Genomic DNA, 27,249 nt, shown 5'->3' on the forward strand with positions numbered 1-27,249 from the left:
AATATTTTTAAACGAAATAAAACGACTTATCATTTTTCATGTCAAATTAAAAAGCTAAGGGATTATACAAATCCCGATAGCTAATGTATTCAGTTAAAATATTTTAACATAACTCTTTCTTTGAGACAGTCACATTATTTAACAAGTCCCTATTTTTCTTTCCGCACTGATACAACAGTGAACTTATAGGGAAGCCATATATATTCTGAGGTTTCGTAAGAATGAAATGCAAAATAGCGGTTTGCTCTGTATTTCGACCGATGGGATGGCCTATCACCGATTAGGTTACGCTAGTGGCACGGATATGTAGGCTGGTCAACCGTACGCATTGCTAACGTGCTTGGCAAGTTCACTATTTGTGTCAGTCCTGATAAAAACTACAGATCAGCGTTTCGGACCTTCAGTAGCTGACTAGAACCGCTAAGATGCGGCCAAAATTTGTGACTTTACTTTGCGCTCTAGCGAGCCTGGGCTCAACGGCCCAGGGCGCTGCGACAACTGTCTCTCCAGGTAAGTTAAAAACGAAGCGTTAAAATATATACTTCTTTGGTTAATTGAAAATAAGTAAAGGGGAAGCAATTAAGAAAAATATTTCGAATATATGTGACCTTATTATTTTTCTTATTTGATGGCGAAAAAAAAAATTGTTTTATTTTTTTTTCATTTCTGCTCCTTTGTGTTGCTATTTGATTTTTTTAGCTAAATTGTTATTAATCATTCTTATTTCATTTTGAAAAGTGTGTTTTTTACCATATAAAAATTCGTTTAAAATTCGTCACAATAAAAACGTTCGTTTCCTGACAGCTGTGTATATCTAGTTGAAATTGGCCAACATCTAGTAAATAGTATTTTTTTACTGGTTTAACGTGAAGCTGTGAACTCTAACGAAACTTTGTTACCTTTTCTCATATTGACATGGTTAATCAATTTGCTTTTTGAGGAATAGAGCTATCTAATTTCATACTCAGATATTTATCATTTTGTAGCACCAGTATTTTGAAGCTTTAGCTCACATTTCTTAATATCTTGATGAACGATGTATGTGTATTTGTATATTTACATTGGCAATTGTGAGGTCAGCGATTCCTTATATTGTTCCCTTTTTTCTTTTGATATTTAAATTCAAAGACATGTTCTATTTAATCGTAATAATAACTTTTGTAAGTTCCATCATGGAATGGAAAACAAATCGAAAACTATGAATTTGCTGTGTAGGGATTCGACATATTCTATAGTTGAATATGAACTGCTTATCTTTATTCATTATTAATTTTTAACCCGTCAATACTTTCCGTTATCTGTCGTCCAATTTGAATAATACAGACCTTTCGTAAAACAATAATAGCAAATAGCATTAAATATTCATTGCAAGGATAATACTTGCGTGTCTTCAAATTGTCTTTGAGAAGGTGCTTATGTTTGAAAAGAACATGTACAAGTAAATAATAAGAAAAAATATGATACTTTCAATTGGTAAAGTTTAAAGTAATGCACGTGAGCACCTTTTCAAATGTAATTAATAGCCATATATGCTATAAACTGGCTCAATAAGTTATCTATGCTCTTTCTCAATACGATGTCAGGAATAATCTCATTTGATACTGACATAACAAATCTTATACTACAACAGGATGCGGAACGGTACCAGCTGATATCGTCTTTCTTCTTGATTCGTCTGGAAGTGTAGGTTCCTCAAACTTTCAAAAGCAAAAAGACTTTGTTGCTAGATTCGCCAATTCTTTTGACATTGGACCACGAAATGTCCAAATTGGCGTAACTACCTTTTCCACGACGACCCACAACCAGTTCAACATGAACAAATACAGTTCGAAATCTCCACTGGTCAACGCTATCAATGCAATTCCTTATGATTCCGGAAGTACACATACGAGTGAGGCTATTGACTATGTCACTCAGCACAGTTTTACTCACGCTGCTGGGGACAGAGATAATGTAGCAAATATATTGATCGTAATGACTGATGGTCAGTCTAATAACAAGCCTGCTACTTTGGCCTCAGCCAACAAACTTCACGCTAAAAACATCAAAGTTTTTGGAATCGGTATTGGTAATGGTATTGATCGTGGTGAGCTGGAACACATCGCAACCGACAACAAGCACGTTTTCACCGTATCCAATTTTGATGCTCTGACCACTTTGCAGGCAGAACTCAAGAAAACCGCATGTGAAAGTAAGTTTATCGTTGACATTACACTCCATTTATTTGTTTGCTACTTAAATTCGCTTCAGATTTCAATTTGTTGTACTGTACCTTGATTGGAAGGTATCACATTTAACATCAACTGATAGATTTTGGTTATATATTCTAAAGCGTCTCTCATTTTCGCATTTCGACGTCATTTTCATTCAGATTCAGATTTCTCATTTCGCATCGTTCTGACTTTTGTTATAATGCAATTGTACATGTGTATCACAAGAAACATCAGTGCATTGCGTCATTGTCATTTCGACATTTTCTCCGAGTGTTGTCTTTTGTATACGATAGCCTTTATGAATCTGCCCTGTGTACATTGTAGAAAAGTATGAAGTTTACATATTATATATCATGCTACTTTAGATCGGAAAATTGACAGACGAATTTTTCTTTGTTTCTACAGTTGACGGAGGCTGGAGTAAGTATGGCTTCTGGAGTCCGTGCACGAAGTCTTGCGGCGGAGGCACACACTACAGGGAAAGAACCTGCTCTAACCCACCTCCAGCCAACGGAGGAAAGCAATGCGTGGGTGCAAGCCGTGAAACGGGCACCTGCCATACTAATGCTTGTCCAACTAAAGCCCCCACCACCACCACCCCTAAACCACGAACCACCCATGCACCGACCACCTCAGCCCCAGGTAAGTAATGATGAATTTGAGATCAGGATCGTACCGTTTGTTCCCAGTTACATGTAAATTGTTATAACATCTCAATAATACCTTATGTATAATAGTTATGTTGTTATGTGAGCTCAAACCATGACTTATCCTTATCCTTGGTAAGTCATTATATCATCTTGATTTAATAATATTTATCTCAGGTAGATCATTTTGTGATCTTGGCAATACCGTGTGTATCCCTGGAAATCATTTTGTAATCTAGACAATAACATGTTCATCTCAGGTAAGACATATTGCGATCTAGACAATACCAGATTTATTCTTGGTAAGTCATTGTGTGATCTTACTCGTATCGTATTTACCCTAGTTAAGTCGCTATGTTTTCAGGAAAACACCGTATTTACCCTAGGTAAGTCGCTATGTTTTCAGGAAAACACCGTATTTACCCTTGATAAGTCGTTAGGTGATCAGGGCAATAATATTAATAATTCTAGGTTAGGAGTTATGTGAAGTTAATCTCTTTGTATGTAATTAAATCTAATCATAAGTATATCAAAACCAATATAACACCTAGCATATATCGCTAAATATATGCTAATTATGTACAAGGTGTACATGACAAAGCGTGAAGACTTCGAAACAGGTTTAAATAGCAAGGGAATGGGGAGAAATTGACTGGTCGTTGGAACCACATTTACTTTGGAGATAATTTTCATTCATAAATCGTTTTGATTTTTCCAAAAGATTTATAACAATACAATCATTTTACAGGTTGCGGTTTGGTACCAGCTGACATCGTTTTCATTCTCGATTCCTCCGGCAGTGTCGGCACAACGAACTTTCAGAAAATGTTGCAATTTGTCAGGACAACGTCTCAAGGATTCGATATTGGCCCTAATGGTACAGAAGTATCCGTCGTCACATTCAGTGATAAGCCTCATTTGGAATTCCATCTCAACAAATATCACGATAAGAATTCTGTTTTGAACGCCATTTCTAACGTCCACTACATAACTGGTGGTACCAATACAGCAAATGCTCTCAAATACGCACGAGAGACAAGTTTCACAGCGGCAAATGGCGTCAGGCCAAATTCTGCCAAGATTGCCATCGTCATTACCGATGGAAAGTCCCAGAGCGCAAGCGCAACAGCCAGTGAAGCTAATTTGCTCCGTAATGATGGTGTCACTGTCTTCTCCATCGGCGTAGGCTCAGGACCGAAGACGAGCGAACTTAATGCCATGGCAACCGATCCCGACAACCAGCACGTGTTTGTCGTCAACAACTTTGATGCTCTGACACAAATCAAGAGTACACTGCAACAGAAGGCTTGTGAAGGTACTTTAGAAGATCAATTAGTATTCGAATTTAATGACAAGTAAATATCATTCCTCATCGAATTATTTTGTCTATGACGTTGAATTCAAACAGAAGATATCCTCTGAAACTGATTTCAGAGCGATTGTATTTTAAATCAATTTTGGTTTTGTTACCTCTAGAAAACAAATATTTTTGTTAGACCTATACAGCATCTTTTGGAATGTAAACGTTTATTGTTACTTCAAATATCTATATTGAATCAGATCTGCATGAGAAGAGTTATTTATAGAGACAACCGCAATTGCTCCTTAGAAACTGCTAACTTACTTACCGCTTACTCGCCATTGGTGTATTTTAAGCTCTTCAAGTTTATAATGATGATCATATAACTAAACGTATTTTGTGTTGTAAAATATTTCTTGCGTTCTCTTACCGGAAGTTTTGCCATTAAATATATTCATTGAGCAAATATGGCATTTGGTTAAATATGTATATATCTGTATTTTCCAGTGAAGGCAACAGTTGCTCCTGCTCCACAAGCCAACGTCGGTTCGTGTTCCTTTGATTAATGTAACACATTCTATAAGTTTTTTTTAGATATTATTTCAATTAAAGTTCTTTATGTAGAATCATACTAGCACCAAACACATAAGGTCTTAGATCAAAGTTTAGATTTATAATTGACAGTTTATGAACAATAACTGATAACATGATTTTTAAATGATTGAACATTATACTTCTAAATATGCCCAAGTTTGAAATCTATGGAATTTTGGGGTTAGTGTACCTCGCCTACAAACCTGATTTGTTAGATATATTTTCTTTCAAAAAAATCTAAAAATAGAAGCAATCTGAAAGCTAAAAGCATTATCAGTTTCAGAATGGGAAAATTATTTAATCTTCTTTCATTCGATTGGATATGTATTTAGAATTCTCTGTCCTTCCTCCAAACCATATCCCCCCATCCCTACTTTATTTTTCTTGTCACGAGACACGGATATTAAAGACTTGTAATTGCTACTCTCTTTCATCGAATTACAACATAAAATATACTTTGAGTTTATTATCATCATTATGGCAATATTTCAGGTTGTGGAGCTAAGGCTGATATCGTGTTCTTACTGGATTCCTCCGGCAGTGTTGGATCGAGTAACTTCAACAAAATGTTACATTTCGTCCAGAATGTTTCTGACACCTTCGCCATTGGGCCCAATGATGTCCAAGTTGGAGTAGATACCTTCTCAACTGGTCACAAGTCAGAATTCAATATGGGAGCGCACTTGACCAAACCATCTCTTCTTTCCGCCATTGGCAATATTCATTATCATAGTGGATCAACACACACCGGACAAGCTATTAACTTCATGCATACTTCGAGTTTCACTTCCGCAGCAGGTAAATCGTCGTTGATCCGCATCCATATATCATCTCTTTCGTTTCGTCATAATAATCTCATTTGGAAATATTCTTTTTTCATCTTACGAAATGAAGTTAGACTTGTTTCATGTTTGATGGTTACTTAGCAACCATGATCTTATTTCGGAACATGACGTTCCTTAATTATCGTGACCATTACCCTTCCAAAACAACTGGTTTTATTCTTGAAAATGTTCAGGAGCCTTCATATGAATATTTTTCATATTTTGCCATAGTTTTATCAGATTTAAATTGACATGTCGGTATTTTCTTTGTTGTTTTCAAAGCGTAGTCATCCGAAAATGGTAAAAGTAAAACATGTTGTTGTCATTCTATTATTTGTATTAAAAACGGATACGAATATAATTACATCATATCACTAGCGTCAACGTCTTAACCACTGTATATAGCTGTGATTTGTCCCCGACATTCGCGTTTGTTGTGTTGTTGTTTTTAAGTACATAACAAACTCATCATTGGTTATCATCAAAGTGGTTTGATGTGTCAAATGACGGCATCTTTGACTTATGAAATCTGTAATACTTTTATAATCATTGTAGATAAAGTAAATAAACGCAGTACTAGCGTCATATGATACTATTTCTTCATTATGAACTGAATGCAATGGCGAATGGATAAATTGAAAAACGCAAAAGTAAAGAAAATGTTAATCATATTTTAGGACATCGTCCCAACGTTCCTAAAATTGGAATCGTTGTCACTGATGGCAATTCAAACAACAGACAATTGACCATTTCGGAAGCCGCAAAGGCAAGAAAGGATGGCATCACCATGTTGGCTATTGGAGTTGGGCACGGCATTAATTCAAATGAACTGAACGCTATCGCTAGTGACCCGGACAGCCAATACGCATTCAGGGCCGATAACTTCGATGCCTTGTCATCCCTTAAGACCCTTTTGTCAACCAAAGCTTGCGAAGGTATGGAAACAATCTTTAAACACCGTATTTACTAATTTGTGTTTGTAATTGTCCTGTCGTATAAACCAGCGATAATCTTGTCATATTGTTTCAGTTCTACCTATGATGGCACTGTTAACATTTATACATATAAAACATAAACAATGTAAATAATGTGTATCCGGTTAAACTTTCGTTCAATGTTTTCTTTGCTCTCGCATTAAACTATTTATTTTCCTCCAGCGTTAAATTCATCTCAACATCCTTAAACATATATTGCAGCTTTAACAGTGAACATTTTCCAACCTTTTCTTTTCATCCTATTGGCCAACGAGCGAAAATTTATGTATGGTAAAAGTTTCTCAGTTAAAGTATTTCGTTATCCTCAAAGAATTAATTAATATCAATAATATTTAAATGTTATACAAGAATATCCATCCCAGTGGTATTCCAAATTATTGCTATATATATATATCTATATATAAATTTTGATGAATTATTTGTAATTATGTGCTGTTTCTGGTTGCCATAGCTTCAGTTTTAATTGTAGTTTTACATGAATAGGAACACATGTTTATTGTTTAAATCATTCCGATTGCATGTAGATTTCTGCACATTATAAATTATTTTCTTTATTCTCACTTGATTGATTTAGATTTTTATCTAAATATTCTTGGGATATATCGGATTTTTCTTATTGTTTTTAAAGAGCTTTAACTGTTTTTATGTATCAACATTTCCCTTATAAAACATTTGAATGTTGGTTTCAATATATATCTGTGCGTTTTATTTTACAGTATCCAAGCCACATCCAAATAACACAGCAAGTAAGTCAGTCGACATCACGAAATCATACTAATGGGGGAAAATTAGCATAGTTTATACCGTTGTTACGTCGTCAACATAGAACATATTTAATGATGTTATCTATTTTTTCCTCATGACGTCACATTTAGAAATGACACGATATTTGAAGGAATATTTTGAATATGTAAAATTAGGATATAGGAAATATTAGTATTTTTAATTTCAATATTAGAGTTATTCTTAATCCGGCATTGGTATCATAGCGATACAAAGGTGAAAATAGTTACTTAAAGAGAAAAACAAATTAATTACAATTATAATACAGTATTTCAAATAAAATTATGTATTGCCATTGTAAAGGAGTAAAGGACTCTAACGGCGATGTATTTCTCCTATATTTTTGCACTGACCTAATCAGCATTGTTAAGTAAAAGAGCTGTACTTGAGACCATTTTTACCTTTTTTAGATTGTGGAGCTGTAGCCGATATCATCTTTAATTTGGATTCATCCGGTAGTGTTGGAAAAGCTAATTTCGATAAGATGCTCGAATTTGTGAAATCCACAGTTAAGAATTTGAACATCGCCAGCGACAAAATTCGAGTGGGTATGTCTATTTTCTCTTCAAGGCAGTACAATATCTTCAACCTGAACCGTTACACCGACAAAGCGTCTCTAATGGCTGCAATTAACAACGTACCATACAAATCTGGAGGTACCAACACTGGAACAGCACTTAAAGAAGTATATAGGTAAATTTGCAATAAAGCTAGCATAACACTTTAGCGCATAAATAAGAAAAAACTTATTCGTGCATTGAACAAAAATAAGTTCAGATTGATGTAGTTAAAGTAGTACATGATAGAAAACGAACGTTTTCTTTTGGCATTAATCTGGAAGAGATAGGTTTGCTAATGTCTTTACTACGTTAGAAATACTATTCACGCGGGGAATCCTTTTAGCAATAACAAATAGCCTTTTCACTGCATATTCTATTAAGGAATATAATTACCAGATACTATTCCATACTAGTTTCCAAATTATTCGACACAATGTTCCTCATTCAAATGTATTAAATCAACGTATAGAAACTAGAATGATTTTCCTTTGCTTCGACGATGTTTTGCCAACTAGTGACTTGACGCCGTCTACCCCTACTGTTCATTACTCTTTGTCAGTTTAAGTTAACGACATGAGATGATATTATATAACAAGAACGAATAAAATGAACACTGAACACATGGCATTGTCAGCTAGGTCAAAGAGAATATTCGTATATATAATTTCTCCGTTAAAATATTTTAACACAATGGAGATGTGACACATATATCTCAAAGCTGAATGGAGTATTTTCGATGTAAATGAAATTGCATTTTAATTTTCCTATAATCATTTACTGAGATGAAATTCATTTCATAATGTAGTGACTATTAATACTATAATGGACAATCATCTATTTTAATGTTACCTGTATAACTCAAGTATTTGTATTTTGTTTTATCAACAGCAAGATGTTTACACAGGCCAACGGTGACCGTCCAGGCATTCCTAACATCGAAATTGTTATCACTGATGGTCGCTCCAACAACCATCCTGACACTGTGAAAGAAGCCACTAACACTCAGAACAAGGGCATCAACGTCTTCGCGGTAGGCGTAGGATCAGGCGTTAGCAAGTCTGAACTGAACGATATCGCCTCAAACCCAGACAGTTCACATGTCCTGACCGTGACAGACTTTAGTAAACTCAGTCAGATCCAGTCAGCCTTCCAGACCCAGGCTTGTGCAGGTACTTGTAAAGCTGAATATATATTAATGTTATTGCAGTACTAAAATATTTACCTCAATATCAACATATAAAAAGTAAATTGTGACCAGTGTTAGTGAAAACATTTGTGGCAAAAAATTATCATATCTGTTTTAAAAAAAACAAACAAAAGCAAGATAAATCATATTAGAAATCAATGTTTATCTTGAATAAACCAATAAACGTAGGCCAAGAGTATCAATTCAAACAATCTTAATCGTCCAAATTGAGATAAAATAATTTCCAACTAAGTGGTGTTACTCAAATTTATTTCATCTTCGTTGATTTCAACAAAACGTATTTTCACAAGACAAGTGTAATGTTTAAAATTAACAATGATAACTTACAAAGTTAAGATTTTGCAAGGTTATGATTGCTAAGACGAAGGGAACCCAATTAATTTTTTTGCGCACCCACCGGCACGTGTGACATGGTACAAGGGTTATTACACAATTAATATCTGGGAAGTGATATTATGAAATATACCTTATATTTGTTTCAGTTATTCCACCGACGGCACCAGCACATATTCCAACAGGTATGTCAGATAAAACAGAAGATCAACATCACTACACACAACAGTACAGACTTTGTCTATTTATCGATATAATTATAATTGTTTCTATATTTTTCTGGCAGGGGCAATATTAGATATGAGAAGACGATTTACTTCTAAAGTTTTGCTACATTAATGCTCACATATCAAGTAAATAAGGATCTTATTTTTAGAAATGAAATATAAAATATCATCAATTACAGATGAAATACCTTGAAAATAGAGTTACTTAATAGACTCACTGGCATTTTCAAGACTTCGAGAATCAAAATACTATTTTCTCTTCAAACTGCCGGAAAAAACGCAAACATTTGAACCATTGTGTTAAGATTATAAAGCCATGGTGTTTAAAAAGTAGTGATAAAAAATAGAGGGTGGTAATGTCCATGCATGAATATCCTTCGAACTTGTATAAAAGTTATATATGAAATAATGTGGCGTGGTATTATATAGTGTAGATAATACTAGCGATCATGTCTTAATAAGCTTTTTAAAAATGATGTAAATTAAAATATCTAAGCTACTCAAATTAAGACCACTTCTTGATGAATAAAGTTTAAGACTGATTCACTTGTCTTGTAGCTTTTCCATCACAACCTCCACCCCTTGACCCCTGTCAAGACAAACTAGCAAACTGTGCTACATATGGCTTAAGATCCTGCGCCGGTCAGTACACACAGTGGGCTCAAACTAACTGTGCCCGTTACTGTGGATTCTGTGCAAGTGAGTATTTACTCTTTATAAATACTTAAAGTAATTAAGCCATACGTCTCTCCATTATAAAATAACTGATATTAGAAAGCACCCGGATCTTTCATAAAACTGTGCATGTATTGCAATGAAAGTAAATTTCGGTTATTGACATATCATATGGTGGTTAAATTCAAAACATTTTCAACTTCAAATATATTGAATACGATGGGAATCGGTAGGTAATATGAAAACTACTAAAGTAATATCAAATATGTTCGTTTTAGGGAGCTAGAGTGAAAACTTTGTGTGGAGGTTTAGAGGTTATTGCAAAATCGGAACGTTATAATGTTATCTGCAAGTATGTGGCATACGACACAGTAATTGCAACTCTAAATTGTTTACTTCACATCATCATTATGTTTTAATTTTGAAAATCGTAGCTGCTGTCCCTACTATCCCTCCTCCCTGTGTGGACAAGCTGCCAAACTGCCATGAATACGATGTATCCGTATGCTCTCAATACGGTCCATGGGCCTCTGACAACTGCATACAGTTCTGTGGATTCTGTCGTATGTATTCACAATTCAGTGTTGTTGTTGAGTAGTGTTTTAATACTCTTCTTCTTCTTCCGTATTAATGTCAATATCAGGCTTCCAGATGCATGAATTAAGCCCTAAGCTTCGTTTTTGCTTTCATCGTAAATACTCACATTTTTAACTTTTGTTCAGCACACCTTAATTCGTAATTTTACAGCTTTTGAAAATAAAACAATTGTTTATCATTTACAGAATTCAACGCCCAAGGCGTGAATGGATACTGTAAGTATATATCGTATGTTAAATTTACTGTTTAAAAGCGTTTTCAGTTTCCCTTTGAATATGATTTATTGAATAGCAGCTTCATATTTGTTTTACTTGTTACGCAGACAAATGTTTGTTCCAGTTATTAAATGTAAACACCTATTAGTCGTTCTGTTAATGGAATAAGAATATCGCGTTCGTCTAAATTATTTCCTATCCTAACTTTCAAGATCATATATTTTATAAGGTTATCTTACTTAACTTTATTAAATAATTTTATTTGAAAACAAATAAACCAATAAAGTGATTAAGAGAATATTAATTTTGATTCAAACGTTTTCTCGGTGTCTACACTCGTGAGTACACTTACTGTAAAATCATATATTTTCGTGGTTTTTCAGCGAAAAAAAACCTCTTTCGTGGACACTTGATTCCATAGATAAATATAGCATTACATATATGCTTCCACTTAACTTAAACTGTATATGAACATGTGAATTCATAGATTAAAAGTATCCATAAAGTTAACGAAAATTTATCCTTCACGAAAAATGAATGATTTTACAATACGTTTCACGAAAACGTAGAGTTTCTTTGCTATTTATTTGTGGACACTATTGGCTTTTAAAGTTGTTATCAAATTTTATTCGTTAGTTTATAAATATTTTTGCTATACATGTTTGAATTTTTTTTTTCTGTTTACTCTGTTGTGGTTTTTTATACATTTTTGTTGATGTACAGATGGTCGATGTTCCTACGGCGGTAAAACATACGCACAGGGACAATCCTGGTCTGATGGATGTGCCTATGATTGTACGTGTGACGACGCTACTAAGGGACAGTACAGTTGTTACAACAAGTACGTTTTCTTTAAAGGGGACTGATTGAAAATTAAGATACGCTAGATATTTATCACGATGTAAAACAATTCACAAATATGTAAGTGAACCTCGATATAAACGCTCCTTATTAATAAAAGATTTCTCCTTAGCGTCCTTGAACGGCCTTTATAGGCAGCCTTTATTTTACTACATTTATAACAATGTATGTGCTAACCATACTTGGTTCGCGTTTTGCATATGATGTCAAAATATTTTATCTTTTGTACTAACATTCCTTAATAACATCTGTCAATTCTACATATATTGCTAGATTATTACTTGTGTAATTCTATTAAATGACGTATTTAAAAATATCAAGCAAAATATCTCTCTCTCTCTCTCTCTCTCTCTCTCTCTCTCTCTCCTCTCTCTCTCTCTCTCTCTCTCTCTCTCTCTCTCTCTCTCTCTCTCTCTCTCTCTCTCTCTCTCTCTCTCTCTCTCTCTCTCTCTGACACAATACCTAGTGATTAATAAAAAATATCTTATATCAATGACAAAAAATCACTGCTTATTGATTCGTTTGGTATTAAACCAGACATTGTACTTTTCAAAATAAACTCGTGTTTTTGCAGGTGTCCTTCCTACTACAATCTACCTCCCCAGTGTACTCTCACTCAGAAGAGAGGACAATGCTGTCTGGAACCTGTTTGTAATTTCAACCCGACCTACCAAACCACAACTGGGCAGACTGTCGGAACTGTCAATGGAATCAGTGAGTTATCGCCCTTTCACGCCACTTCCCTTCATAATTGCTTGATTTGAAATAATAAATCTTCTTTTCCTAAAACCTTCGTAAAGTTTTGAAAATTAGAGTATAGTTATCAAATAAATGATGGCGTATTCTAAAAACTGCGGTCTTTATACACGAAGTATGTTCAAGATCAACTAAAATCAACGATCCTTATTTACCAGCATATGTCTGCGAGAAACTGGACTTATTTGGTAGCCGACGTATTATCTAAAAATGAAAATAAAAATGATTCGACCCTTAATTTTTCTGAGGTGATGTTTAAAGAAACAATAAATATATATCCAGATTCTATGAAGGTTAGAAGCTTTGGTTGCTTGTTATTTTCGAGGTTAAAGCAAAATCACAAAAAATATAATAAGCTACATTGAAAATAGGATTTATAAAGAAAACAAATATATCCTTTCGGATTCAAACTATAGTTCGCTTGAATTTGAAACATATAAATACATTGTTGCGTGACAGTAAACAGGTTATTGAAAACTGAATATGTTCCTTTTTTTGTGTAACAGATACATGTAAATACAATGGCCATGACTATTACCAAGGCCAGACCTGGAATGTTGGATGTGAATTCAGCTGCCAGTGTGTCGATGCCGGTGCAGGCATGTACAGCTGTCAATCAAGGTTAGTCTGAAGTGGATTTCAGTCTTTAATACAGGTCTTATGGATATTAGTTGATTACTATCTTAGTATCATTTTGACTTGATGCATTGACAGTGTTAGTTTGCAGTCAAAAGTATATTTGCATATATGACAGATGCCCAACATATAAGGACCTACCATCAATGTGCCACCTGCACAAGGAGCCAGGAAAGTGTTGTCAGGAACCCCAATGTGACTACAACCAACAGTATGGTACATTCACCGGTACTGGAGCCATCAGTGGACAAGGAGTCGGTTAGTATGTCTTGAAGTCTCTCATCGCCAATACTGCTTTGTGGATCATAATAGTCTTAACATTCCTTTGAAGAAATGGAATAATGATATTTATAGAAATTCGGGTTAATGAACCCCCCGGTCTGGACTCTGACATTTCGATCTTCTTTTGATTTCACTCAATCGCCCCTGAGGTTTCACGATTTAGGACCGTTGAATCACGGACCAGTCCTAAAAAGGCGGAACACTCATATGATCCAGTTAAATTTATTATTTGGGGGCCGTGCTATATCCAATTCGAAACTAACTTGTATTGAAACACTATTTTGTTGGCACTTTTTACAATATTTATAATAGATAAAAAAAATTCCATTTTCTCTTCAATAATGACATATTGATACTATGAAATATGGTTTTTACCTTACTTTTACGGAAAAATGTTATAGGAGCAACACCTACTGCTGCTCCAACGTGCGCCGATAAGGCAACCAATTGTGCTCTTTACCAAGCCAACATGTGTAGTGATGCCGGGTACCACGCATGGGCGTTGGAAAACTGCGCCAAATACTGCAACTTCTGCGGTAAGTCCAATGCTTCTAACAACAGTCTAAAAATGGCGGCCATCTGTCCTTTTGAGGCAGATGATCGACCTTGACACTGCAAAAAAATTATTACAATGACATCCTCAAATGTGTCATCGAAATGTGAGGTTGAGAGTACGACGATAACAATCGACGTCGTCTCGTGTAAAAACCAAAATTCATGATCCACTCTCCAGCATATGTAAAGGAAGGCATACTATCCCCTTAATGTTATTGAAACTAAACTAATAATTTCTAAAATAACTTTATAAAGACATGCTGTATTGATATTTCTCCGGACAATGAATAACGTACACACATTTCTCAATAAATCGCATTAATGTTATAATTTTGTACTGTCTATAAAAGTAAGGCCGCATTTATACAAAGGCCACCTGTCTATAAAGGCCAGTTTGGTTCCCTTTGTAATGCAATTCATAGTAACTGAACCTGTATACAAAGGCCACCTGTCTATAAAGGCCAGTTTGGTTCCCTTTGTAATGCAATTCATAGTAACTGAACCTGTGTATAAAGGTTACCTGTGTATATATGCCACTTTTCTTTGCTCCCTTGAGTGGCCTCAATAGACAGGTTTGACTTTACATATATGTTTCCTATATGCGAGTCCAATTTGACTAATTTTTTTATTATTTCATATTTCAAATTACAATGTTTTGTAAGTTTGCAAGTCACATCTGATCTTAAGCATTTCCAAGACCTAAGAACATGTTGTACTTTGATGTTGTGATGTTATCTATCATTTTCGGTTTCCCATACCAAATAGATATTACATTTTGATTTTACAGATGAGTTGAATGCACCATCGCCAAATGGTAAGTGTTAATTATGAAAAAAAAAGAAAAAAGAAAAGAAATACTTAATCTGAATATTACCCCTTGATGCAAATAACCTTTTAAAAAAAAAAAATAAATAAAGATATCGTACTTCATTTATTTGATTTTAACAACGTTTACATTGAAGATTAGTCTGCAAAAAATGATCAAGTCCACAGTTAAAACAGTTGATATACCTGATGGTTTCATACAATCATCTGATTGTAGTTATTGTGCAGCGTCCACACCACGTCTTGATATTTTAAAAATGGCACGGTTTAGAATATTCACAAGTACTTTGCGTTTCTTTTGAAATTTTCAGATATATGGAATTGACGATAAACATCTAATTATAGATCTTCCCTCCATCTACATTTTGATATTTTTCAAAATCAACATAGATTGTCCTCAATCGCATTTTGAGATTCAAAACTTCTAAATCTAAATTTATCTTAAAAAGATATATTCATGTATTCATGTGTGTATTTTCCTTTAACTAATAAATATCTTTAATTTCTAAGTATTCATAAGCGCATTTTCACATGAATTTTCCTAAGTTTTTCCAAGTCAAAAAAACAAAAAAAAAAAAAACAAAAACAAAAATAACGCTTTTTCTTTTTTAAAACTTTGTCCAGTATAAGTTCTAGTGGGTTTTTTTTTACGTTGCCCCTGCCCCTCCCCCACCCCATCAACGAACATAGAACCTCTAAAAAAATGACTAAGAGCCATTTTTATATTTTCTTTTTCAGCTCGTTGTATTTACAAGGGCGTTGCCTATCAACAAGGACAGACGTGGTACGATGGGTGTGATTACGAATGTATGTGTGAGGATGCGCGGTACGGTTACTACAGGTGCAACAAACGGTGAGTTGTTTCCCTTTATACCAGTCGTTACTACTATTACAAAATATCTTTTACTTTGTTTAAAGATTTGTATTTACTTTTGAAATTTTGCTGTAAGAATTAATCAAGAGAATTCGTAAGACAAGTACAGTGATTGGTGTGTTATTTATGGTAAAAATATAGTAGTTTTCGTAATACCAGTGAAACAAGTATTCTAGAACAAGAATTCTAGATTGAAACTCGCGACATTAACACTTGACCTCGTCTGAGGCTCGGTGGTTTGAAGTACAAATCATATGAGTGAAATCTCAGGACTTATTTTTATATCTTATAATGATTGACGTGTATTCAGTGTAATGTAGGAAATAAAAAACCAACATGCTTGCCATATTATCATTTCTTCGTGTTTTAATTTTGCTTTCATTAAACAAATCTTTCTCTGATCGTTAATTTTAACAGCGAAATGCTATCCCAACTATTTGTCATGAAAGTAACATTTAGGTAATTAATAAATAACAAACGCCACAATATTGACTGGACTGTAGAACTGAACATTAACATTTTATAACTAACAGTTGCCCAGACTACGTCAATCTGCCTCTCGGCTGCCACATGGTTAAGAACTCTTCTGAATGCTGTTCCAAAATCCAATGTGATGGAGGACAGGGAAATTTCGTGGGATCTTCGACTGTTCCTAATGTAGTTGGCAGTTACCCAGTACCAAACATTGCCCCAACCCTCGCTCCCCAGCCCGGATCTGGCAACGTTCCAGTACCCGGTGGTGCCACGCCTCTACCTGGTCAAACATTGGCACCAAGTCCTAACGGTGGAGGTGGCACCCCAGGATTAGTACCAAGTCTGATTCCAAAACAAATTGGTAAGAAATCATTCATAACGTTTTCCTTAGATTATCAGTAAACATTGATCCGATGTTTTGGTTTTATAATGAATTGTAATTAACTGCTATGTTCGATATGACATCATTAAAGCCTGATAATAATAGACTGTATAACATTACTTTCCGCGGAGGATTTATTTTACATTAATTTCGTGGCTACTCTTAATTCACGAACACATTTGTCCACGAAATGTTTTATAAGAACAATTATCGAAAAGATTTATTTATTAAATAAAGTGTTCACGAAAAAGTGACCACAAATTTATATGATTTTACATAAGTCCTTGAATATCAGCATACCTTAGTTTTCAAATAGTTTTATTTATTCGAAGAAGAATCCAATTTCCACAAGGTAACTGAATTGTGCACGCGTACATATTAAAAATATCTCGGTAAGGCCAGGTGATTAAAACCTAATGTTGATGACCCAAAGAGACAACAAAGTCTATAATTGATATCATATAGAACTTGTTTTAATAAACCTTTATATCAGCTTCTTTGTTTATTGATAAAGTTTTGTTGATGTTCTCTAGATGGATGCTATGTCAACGGAACCCTTTATCAACAAGGCCTCAGATGGCAAGACGGATGTGATTTCACATGTATCTGTGATGACGGCAAAACAGGACGATTCCGATGTCAGCCAAAGTATGTGTGTTTATAATTTGTTATCCTTGGTGGTGGGCCAGGACAGGTGCATTTGCCCACTCGTGTCATGAGTTGAAAATCTATTCATTTCTTATTTTTGTTTCATAAAAATTTCTTCAGATGATCTCACTCTGAATATTGCACTTGTTTATCTTTATTATTGGAGATGATTACCAGTTTAATGTTAAAATGCAAAAACGAATAATTGTATTCTATTTCTTGTTATAGGTGTCCTGACTTCCAGAACCTTCCATCCCAATGTACGTTGATTGAGGATCCTACCGATCCCTGCTGTAAAGTGCCATCATGTCCGCCCGGCTCCAACGTTCAGATCCCCGTACCTTCATATGGCCCAGGTTTCTCTGGATACGGGCAAGCTCAGCTGCCACCACAAATTGCCACAGGAGGTTATGGTCCCGGACCATCAAGCAATGGAACAGCTGGTCAGCCATCCTCATTCACCGGAAGTAACCCTGGACCAACCGTCTCCGGAAGTAGAAGTACGAACAAAACAATTGACTACATATTAAGAAAACTTTATGTTATAATACTTAACAACAATTAATATGTTTTCAATCTTACACATCCGTACCTCGTCTAGTGCACCTCCCCATCTAGGTCTTTGAATTTGATTTTGTAATTTGGCTAAACTCTATCAAATTCTGAATTTGTATGAAAAGAGGAAATTCACGTGTGTGTGTGTGTGTGTGTGTGTGTGTGGTTTTTTTTTTTTTTTTTTGTACGTTCTTGAATGACATGGATATGGGTATTTACAATTCAACACTGTTTAATCTCTGTCACCATACCCAAACCCTAGTCTTATCAAAAACAATAAAAAGAATCTGTTTTCTTTCAGACGGTTGCGTATACAAGGGCGTGGTTCACCAACAAGGCCAAAGCTGGGACGATCAATGTGACTTCCGATGCACATGCGTTGATGCTTCACAGGGACAATACCGATGCTCTGATAGGTATGCATGAAATAATCTGTTCTTGTCTAACAAGAAAATCCCATACTGGGTTTATTCCGATGAGGCAATCACATTTATCTTAGTTATCAATAATCAGGTAGACAGTGTTAACCTTAAAACGTGTCGGTCGTTTCACTGCTCTGTTAATTATTTGTCCTTATGATAATGAAAGGTGACCATAGCAAGTTTTTTGATCGAAATCCATACAAAACAAACATAAAGACAAATGATAGTCTGATGTTGTCCTTTTGACCGCTCCGTGTTAGAACAGAGCTGGTGTATTCAATATAAAAATGATGTGATGAAAATTGCTATTATTCGGAAGTGATATGTTCTGATTTGATACATGGCATTATAATTGATATTATTAGACTTATAGATTTGATGTCGAACAAATTAATAATGATTATTTTGATTATCAAATTTTGATGGTATTAAAAATTCCGTTTTTTCTTATATTTTTTTTTGTGAAGGTGTCCATCCTATCAAAACATCCCTAGCAATTGTCGCATGGTACAAGATCCCAATGACCGTTGTTGCAAGATCCCCAAGTGTGATGGAGCTGCGGCCACCACGCCTGCGCCGTTTTATGCCCGAACAACCCCGCCTACTGGAGGAGGTACATGCTTTCCCCAATTTCATATTGTGGTTTTAGAATTGGGATCTGTTTAAATCATTTTATATACTCGTGCACTTGACCTTGTTCTAAGATTATCTGATATGTGAAAATAACCCCTCCTACTGGAGGAGGTACATGCTTTCCCCAATTTCATATTGTGGTTTTAGAATTGGGATCTGTTTAAATCATTTTATATACTCGTGTACTTGACCTTGTTCTAAGATTATCTGATATGTGAAAATAATAAAATATATCTAATTATGAGGTTGCTGCACCTCCACGTCCAGATTATGATTTTTTCTTCAATCACATTGAAGTTTCCTCGACCGCCTCCCAGTCTTCAAAATGTAGACCCTTCGCAACACTGAGAAGTCCTAGAAGGACGAAACAAGTGCGTGATGCAGTTTAATTCATTGTTTTGCTCTACTGTATCTAGCTCTATATTTATTTCAAAAGGTGGTATGCACTTGTGTGTCTTTCTAGAACAGATAACGTGTATCATACCGATGAAAATTAATACTACTGGAAATCAAACCCAACCTTTCTGATATATCATAATTGATTCTTTCAGACTACTGTGTGTACAAGGGATCGTACTACCACCAGGGTGAAGAATGGAACGACGGCTGCAGCTACAGATGTCGCTGTGAGGATGCTAGGAACCACTACCATCAGTGTACAGATAGGTAGGAACAATCATCAGTTAACTTCACCTTTACAAACACTGCAATTAATAAATATGATAAAAAAGCTCGGTTTTATATTCCAATGATGACTCCTATCATTCAAAACATTATGTATTTTTTTAAACCTAGATAAGTATCAACTAACGAATCTAAAGAGAAGATTGCGATGACACAAAAAAACAATCAATCTAACGCCCTCTTTGATCAAAAGAAAAAGATGTTCTTGATGTTTCAAATCTAGGTTTACTAAATCTTCCAACTGTCTGATTGCAAAATGAATGCCACCTTTTATTTCACTCAAATAGTGGCATGGTTCAGAAGATAACACATGTCCTTAACCTTTTTTAAAACTACAGATATATGAAAATTTCAAAATTTATCAAATTATGGAGCTGATGCATCTCACAATCTAGATTTTGACATTTCGTTCGCCTCTTAAGTTTCCAAATTTCACTGATGGATCCTAGAAGGACAAAACAACAGTGTGATGCATTTTAGTCATTTTTGGGTCTACTGTATTTACAAAATTGATAGAAATGTGCTTTTAACGTTTGTTCTTGAACGAAACCACAAACAGACCGTAGTGTGATACACTTAATCCTATCAAACGGGATATATGTATTATTTGATAACTATGCAAAGTACGACAAGCATAACTGATAAAGAAGGGCCACTAACAAAGTGATTTCTCATCAAGACCGTTCATCCAAACGATTGGAGTTGAGCTCAGTATATGAAAGAATAAAATGTTTCCATAAAGAATACTATTGAATTACATATACTTATGTCACTAAGTTTCCTGTATTGTATGTCATTAAGTTTCTTGTATGTCATTAAGTTTCCTGTATTGTATGTCATTAAGTTTCCTGTATTGTATGTCATTAAGTTTCTTGTATTGTATGTCATTAAGTTTCTTTTTGTAAATACATATTTCTCTTTATGAATATATTTAAATTCATCAAAGAACAGATAGTTACATCAGAAAAATCACATATATAAAATTCAAAACATCGAGTCAATATGTTGTAGTGAAATTTATATAAGCATTGCAGATATTTCTATAATTGTACATCGTACGTCTTATCAACCACAGATGCGCTCGTTTCGATAACGTTCCGCTAGGCTGCTCATACCAACCTGATCCTAAAGACACACAGTGTTGCCGTGTACCAGTGTGCAACATTGCAGGAACACAGGGTGGAGTCTCTGGAGGATCCGCCCCAACAGGATTCACCGGATCTTTTACTGGATACGGAAAACCCCAAGGCAGTAATCCTAACAACACAGTCACCGGTTATACCAGTACGTAAGATCATTCATCTGTTCACATTTTCGCTTTGAAAAAGATGCTGAAGTTCATTACAATGGTAACTGATATTAACGTGTGTATCGTTGAGAAAATATGTTGATGTGATGACGTTGTATATACGGACCTCGAATTATCCTTGATATTTTTCTCGAATCTTAGATATCTTGAAATCAGTTTTCTGTCTCTCATTGGCAATTATGTCCCAGTCGCCTCCTTTGATTTTACTTTCAAATCACAAACACAACACTAAGCTGTATGATAAGGGCAATGATTTTATTTCTTTACACCTAATTTCATTTTCCCATGTCTTGATAGCAAGAGCCATGCTTCCCCAGCCTATCGTATCAACATTTCTCTTCTAATTTTCTCGATTAACATTATCTCTATGATAAAGAAACAGAAAGAAACAACTAGAAATCTCGGCCTAAACGGCATTTTAATGACTTTATAGGGGCGTGTATCTACAAGGGCCAAATTCACCAACAAGGCGAAACATGGCACGATGGATGTAATTACGATTGCGAGTGTACAGACGCTGCAAAGGGCATGTACAGATGTACGGACAGGTAAGCATTACCTCTTTCATTACTCATTGTGATTTTGGTTTCGCTTATTCATCCCCTTCCTATTTCACACATGTTGATTTCATGGGCTGTACGGTAATTTTTGTTGTGTGTATATTTGTAAGTGCATTCAAATAATGTTTTTATATCTCCTGAACCCCAAATGACATAGATAATCAATATATAAATATATATGTATATATATTATATATTAGCATCACACCTTCATATTCTAACTTCATCTTTTAATTATGGTGGATGGAAGGTCACATTCGGCCATGTTTGAACTTTTAACAAATAAAATAAGATTTACAGGTATTTATGCGGTAATATTTCTTTCTGATACTGAGACGTTTGACATATTTTTGCAACTACCTTTAATTAATTAGGTGTCCAAGATATGGATCGCTTCCCAGTACGTGCAGTTTGACCGCTGACCCCAACGATCGATGCTGCCAGAAAGTGGAGTGCGCACCAACAGCATCTGGTCAGTGCAAAGACAACAGAGCTGACTGTGCATCGTTTGGCCAATACGCTTGCCACGCCCCTTATGCTGACTGGGCTAGAGATAACTGCGCTGACTACTGTGGATTCTGCGGTAATGGAGGTAGGATATTTTTGTCTATATCTTTAGAGGACTACATCTAACAGTTGTTAACGTTATCATTGTGTTCATTCCTGGTTATACATGCAAACTGTATTCTTATCAATATCGAAATGCCGGTGGTTGATTTGAATTTCAATTACTCGCAAAATAAAATGTTCTTACATTGTTCACCACATAACTTTTACTTTACTGAACACATATAAAGATTTAACAACATTTGGTGAATATTTTACTCTTGGTGTTTATATTAATTAACCAATAGCAATAAAATGTCACATCAAGAGTTGACGTTTGTGTTCTTGTAGCCACCCAAGCACCCACTGTGTCTGGTGTATGTGAGGATAAGATCCCGAACTGCCAAGACTACGGTTCCGACACATGTACTGGTCAATACACTGGATGGGCAACATTCAACTGTCCAAAGTTCTGTAATCTCTGTGGTAAGCCCCACACTGTATATCAATTTATTACCACAAGTGTTTTACAAGTTTGCTTATTTTATTCCCTGAATTAATCAAATAACCACGATAGTACAGAACAGTATATGATCGTAGCTGACGGTGTTATCATAAATGTGAAGGAAAATCATTAAATATATCCGACAAGAAATAATATTAACATGTATCCAGAATGACAGGAAATGTACAGTTGATTAAAACCAAATTTTTCGAAATAGGCTAAAGTTTTCCGAAATATCATCTTCATTATTGACCCGCACAATATGTCTTGTTATTAATTTCCCCACTTAGAACCGCGATGAGGGGAGCTATAATTCTGCGCTGTGATCGTCGCTTACATCCGTCCATGACCTCCCGCTATCTTGTCCGGACTCTATCTCCTAGAATATTTACACAAACACTTCACATTTTGAGTATGAGTTCACTTTAGTGAGGCGATGTGGTGTGTTTCGAAAGTAGGTTCTATCTGGCCGATGTAAATGTAAAGTTTGTCCGGGTTATATCTCCTTCACTTCTAGTCACTGGGACTTCATACTTTGGGTTTTTCATACAGTCTGACATTTGATCTACATCAAAAATTATGAACTCTACTCCTTTATTCACTTGACCTTTTTAATTGGGGCATTGGTTCATGTTCATTTTGGCATATGATTTCCCTTACCGCGTCTTGTTTAATAAAAGTTTTATAATAATTGTTACACATTTTTTCCAGGAGGAGCAACCCCAAACCCAGGCCAGGTTCCTACCCCAGGGGCAGGTAATAGAAATATCTAATGTATACTTTATAATTTGCTACTGCCATGAGTATTTTCTTTAACTTATATCTTCTGTAAGGCCACACTATAATTTACTTAACCGTTTAATTGGATAGTTATATACTGATGTATTTTTCCAAAATTATAGACTTCAGATTTCCATAAGGTTGTAGTTTTCAAATCATTCTATTCACAAGCAACTAGGAAATATAAATTCTCAACGTAAAAAAAAATACTAATTAAGACTTTAATCTTTTAATTGTTAATAGGGGTGCGTGCAGACTTGTGCACAATTTATCTCTGGATTTAAAATATTGCCACTCAGAAATATGAAAATTATACTTATGTTTTCTCTCCTCTTAAGGATCAGGATCAGGTACCTGTGTTGATAAGTTGACCAACTGCGCGGAGTATACTCGTGACTCTTGTTCGGATCCATACCTGAACTGGGCTAAGACCAACTGCCCTCGCTTCTGTGGACTCTGCGGTAATTTTTGTTTTTTTTGTTTTTTTTCAAATTTTTTTTTCCTTGAACAAATGTATCACGAATCAATATAATAACTGAAAAATAGATATATGCACATACAACAAAGAATTCAAAGTCGTTAGAATGAATTTTCGAATAGATACATATATGTATTATGTTTGCAATGTTAATTTACTTGGGATTTTTTAAGTAATCAAATAAATGTTAAACTTCAGCAAATAATAATTAATTTGCATTTTCATAATTATATTAGATCAACTTGGAACTGGAACAGGAACCCAACCAGGTGGTACAGGAACTGGAACACAAGGAGGATTTAGCGGAACCGGAACACAAGCACCTGGAGGAACCGGAACTGGTACACAAGGAGGATTTAGCGGAACCGGAACACTAGCACCCGGAGGAACCGGAACTGGCACACAAGGCGGATTTAGCGGGACCGGAACACAAGCTCCAGGAGGTGTTGCAACAGGAACACAAGGCGGTGGCTTTTCGGGAACAGGTGTAAATCCAGGCGGCAGTGCATCTGGAACTCAGGGAGGATTCAATGGTCAGGGATATGTGACTATTTTGCCTGGACAAGCCTTCACCGGAAGCAGTATGTATAATTCTTCGTTGAATTTTCTCGTTTGTATTTATTGGCAAATCTACCATGAAAGTCGGTTGTTAAAAGCTTTGGTCAATACGGCAATAATACATGTATTAATATACACCAATTTTCACTTTAAATTTGATTCAAATTGAAGGACATAAGAAAGAAATAATAAAGATTCTTATCAAAGACGGTACATATATCTGTTTCTCACATCACCTGTTTGAGGTTTTGATCGGGCAATTTCCCGAAACAGATATTTAACTATTATAGAATTTTTCATTGATTTCAATATGCCTTGTATGTATGGTAGTTGCATTTTTTCTACTATGTTATCACGTACGTCAAATCAACAGGCTTGATGATTTTGACACCATATTACTCAGAAATGTTTTCATTGATTACAATTTAATCAGAGATGTAGATATTTGGGTATTATCTATCTCGGAAATAAATTGATAGATAACAATATAATTGAAAACCCTTTTTAAATGTCGTATCATTATTCTTTCCCCTTTAAAATATGGAGAGACTCTGCTCTTTCTGTTACTGCTATTTCAAGGAATTTTGGTTTATTTGTATGGTGATATCTTGTCGTTTCATCTTTTTATATTTTCATTTAAAATGACATACATCTGATTGATAGCATATACCATTCGTTTAAAAAGGCTTGTAAATATTTGGATGTGCTCTGAATTCCCCATTTAAATTTTCTAACGTGATGTGAGATGACAAATCAAATAAAACTACAGATATCACAAAGAAAAATTAAGATAAAAGGTTACAAAAGAGAATTTGTTCCGCCACATGATTTACACATTTTTGTTTTAATCTAAGATTCCGGATGTTATTACAAGAACCAGCTCTACCAGACTGGACAGTCCTGGCAAGATGGCTGCGAATACAACTGCACATGTGCAGATGGTATTCGTGGATATTACGTCTGTAACCAGTTGTAAGTAAAAACTCAAAGACTCCATTAATTGGCGACATGTATTGTAACCGCACATCGCTACAAGATCTTTTCTTCTTTCCTTTAACTTAAACGAGGAAACATTTTCTTTTTGGGCAACATAGTTCCGTCCGGGATATAACGACTATCTTAGTATGTACGTTGTATTTAAGGAGCTATATAACAAAGGTAAAAATGAACGCGGCTGAAAATTTACCTATTGAGTTTTTTATTCTTTTCGTTTTCGAATTAAAAATCCATTTCTATTTCCGAATAGAAGCATTCTAAAGATGTTTATTTCATTGATTTATTTATTTTCTTACTAATCTATTTACTATTTTATTAATTTATCTAATTATTTATAATTGTATCTCATTCCATTTTTCTGTCTTACCATTAAAGGTGTACTCAATGGACAAATCTCCCAGCAGGCTGTGTACTTGAAAAACCACAGGGAGAGTGCTGCTCTACTCCTAAATGTGCCGGAAGCGGATCATCTTTCGGAAACAGTACTTCAAATACTGGTGAGTATTTCAACTATGCTTTCTTTTCTGTTTAGGCACCAACGGTTGTATTCATGTAAATATATGCTATATTTTTTATTTTCATGGCTTGAGTGTCTATAATTTACATGATATACAATACAATAAGATATAATTATATAGTGTAGAAAATGATAATTTTTGTACAGATTTCATACAAAACTTCCCGGTTTAGAAACAGATGATGTGTGTAGAAAATGATAATTTTGTACAGATTTCATACAAAACTTCCCGGTTTAGAAACAGATGATGTGTGTAGAAAATGATAATTTTGTACAGATTTCATACAAAACTTCCCGGTTTAGAAACAGATGATGTGTGTAGAAAATGATAATTTTGTACAGATTTCATACAAAACTTCCCGGTTTAGAAACAGATGATGTGTATTATGACCGATTTCATATTTTGTTATGCGTTTATGATGAATTAAGTATCAGGGCATATTATCCCCCCCCCCCCCCCCCCCCCCCCCCCCCCCCCCCCCCCCCCCCCCCCCCCCCCCCCAGAAAAAAAAAAAAAAAAAAACAACCACAACTGATATTGTATGGTATTGTTATCTTCAGGTGTCTCTAGTGGATGTTTTTACAAGGGTCAAACTTACTCTCAGGGTCAGAATTTTGATGACGGATGTACATACAAATGTACCTGCACTAACGCCGCTACAGGCTACTACACCTGCAAAAACAAGTAAGAAAAATATTACACCTTTATATGGCCAAGGCAAAATATCATTTTCAAATATACAACGCAGATTTTAATATACAGATAAATTCTGACATATACAATAAAGTATTTAATGGTGAAGTATATTCGGCGTATCTATATCACAACGATGTTCTTGGTTTTTAACATTTTATTCGAGAATTTTATATTGAATATGAAACTAAATTATCACTTTATTTTCATTTCATTTTTAAATATTCCTTTTAAAAAGAAAACATTTATCATAAATGTAAAAAAATTAATTGTTTGTTAATATGACTTTATAGGATACATATAGGCTAATTTAATTATCTATTTGATTGCTGCCTTTGGAGCCTAATTTCTATTCTGCAAAGTCCAATAATTTGCGATTTTAAGTGTTATGCATGCTTATGATCAATTTTGTTTCATTCAAGGTGTATTAGCTGGAATCTACCAGCTGCCTGTCATTTGAACCCCCCAGCACAGGGAAAATGCTGTCAGACTCCCAGCTGCCCCCAGGGCTACGTTCTTAACTACCCCCCGGGCTACGTTGAGGAATAG

At 35.0% G+C, this 27,249-nt stretch overlaps 1 protein-coding gene across 1 annotated transcript; it reads left to right on the forward strand.

The window, feature by feature from the left end:
- Positions 1-425: 425 nt before the first annotated feature.
- Positions 426-27,249, forward strand: LOC132546818 (uncharacterized). The gene is made up of 39 exons (XM_060210534.1): positions 426-510; positions 1,631-2,191; positions 2,619-2,855; positions 3,609-4,175; positions 4,668-4,706; positions 5,247-5,552; positions 6,256-6,513; positions 7,290-7,319; positions 7,767-8,049; positions 8,805-9,085; positions 9,606-9,641; positions 10,242-10,382; positions 10,793-10,921; positions 11,141-11,170; positions 11,894-12,011; positions 12,606-12,745; positions 13,294-13,408; positions 13,542-13,681; positions 14,110-14,241; positions 15,048-15,074; positions 15,824-15,938; positions 16,493-16,677; positions 16,750-16,794; positions 17,349-17,463; positions 17,692-17,963; positions 18,320-18,434; positions 18,908-19,053; positions 19,625-19,739; positions 20,833-21,041; positions 21,500-21,614; positions 22,001-22,218; positions 22,524-22,658; positions 23,389-23,433; positions 23,796-23,918; positions 24,172-24,516; positions 25,348-25,465; positions 25,865-25,986; positions 26,568-26,691; positions 27,123-27,249. The coding sequence occupies exons 1-39, from the start codon at positions 426-428 to the stop codon at positions 27,247-27,249; spliced, it is 6,444 nt and encodes a 2,147-aa protein (XP_060066517.1).

The sequence above is a fragment of the Ylistrum balloti genome, unplaced genomic scaffold (assembly GCF_031769215.1).
Source record: "Ylistrum balloti isolate Yb309-2 unplaced genomic scaffold, AGI_CSIRO_Ybal_v1 Utg369916, whole genome shotgun sequence".
Lineage (NCBI taxonomy): Eukaryota > Metazoa > Mollusca > Bivalvia > Pectinida > Pectinidae > Ylistrum > Ylistrum balloti.

What these genes read in the sequence shown, in the direction of transcription:
- LOC132546818 (XM_060210534.1), top strand. Translation starts at nt 426, where the DNA reads ATGCGGCCAAAATTTGTGACTTTACTTTGCGCTCTAGCGAGCCTGGGC. An exon ending in CATCAGTGGACAAGGAGTCG is followed by an intron (nt 13,682 to 14,109) that starts GTTAGTATGTCT and finishes ATGTTATAGGAG; the next exon opens with CAACACCTACTGCTGCTCCA. An exon ending in TCGCTTCTGTGGACTCTGCG is followed by an intron (nt 23,919 to 24,171) that starts GTAATTTTTGTT and finishes TAATTATATTAG; the next exon opens with ATCAACTTGGAACTGGAACA.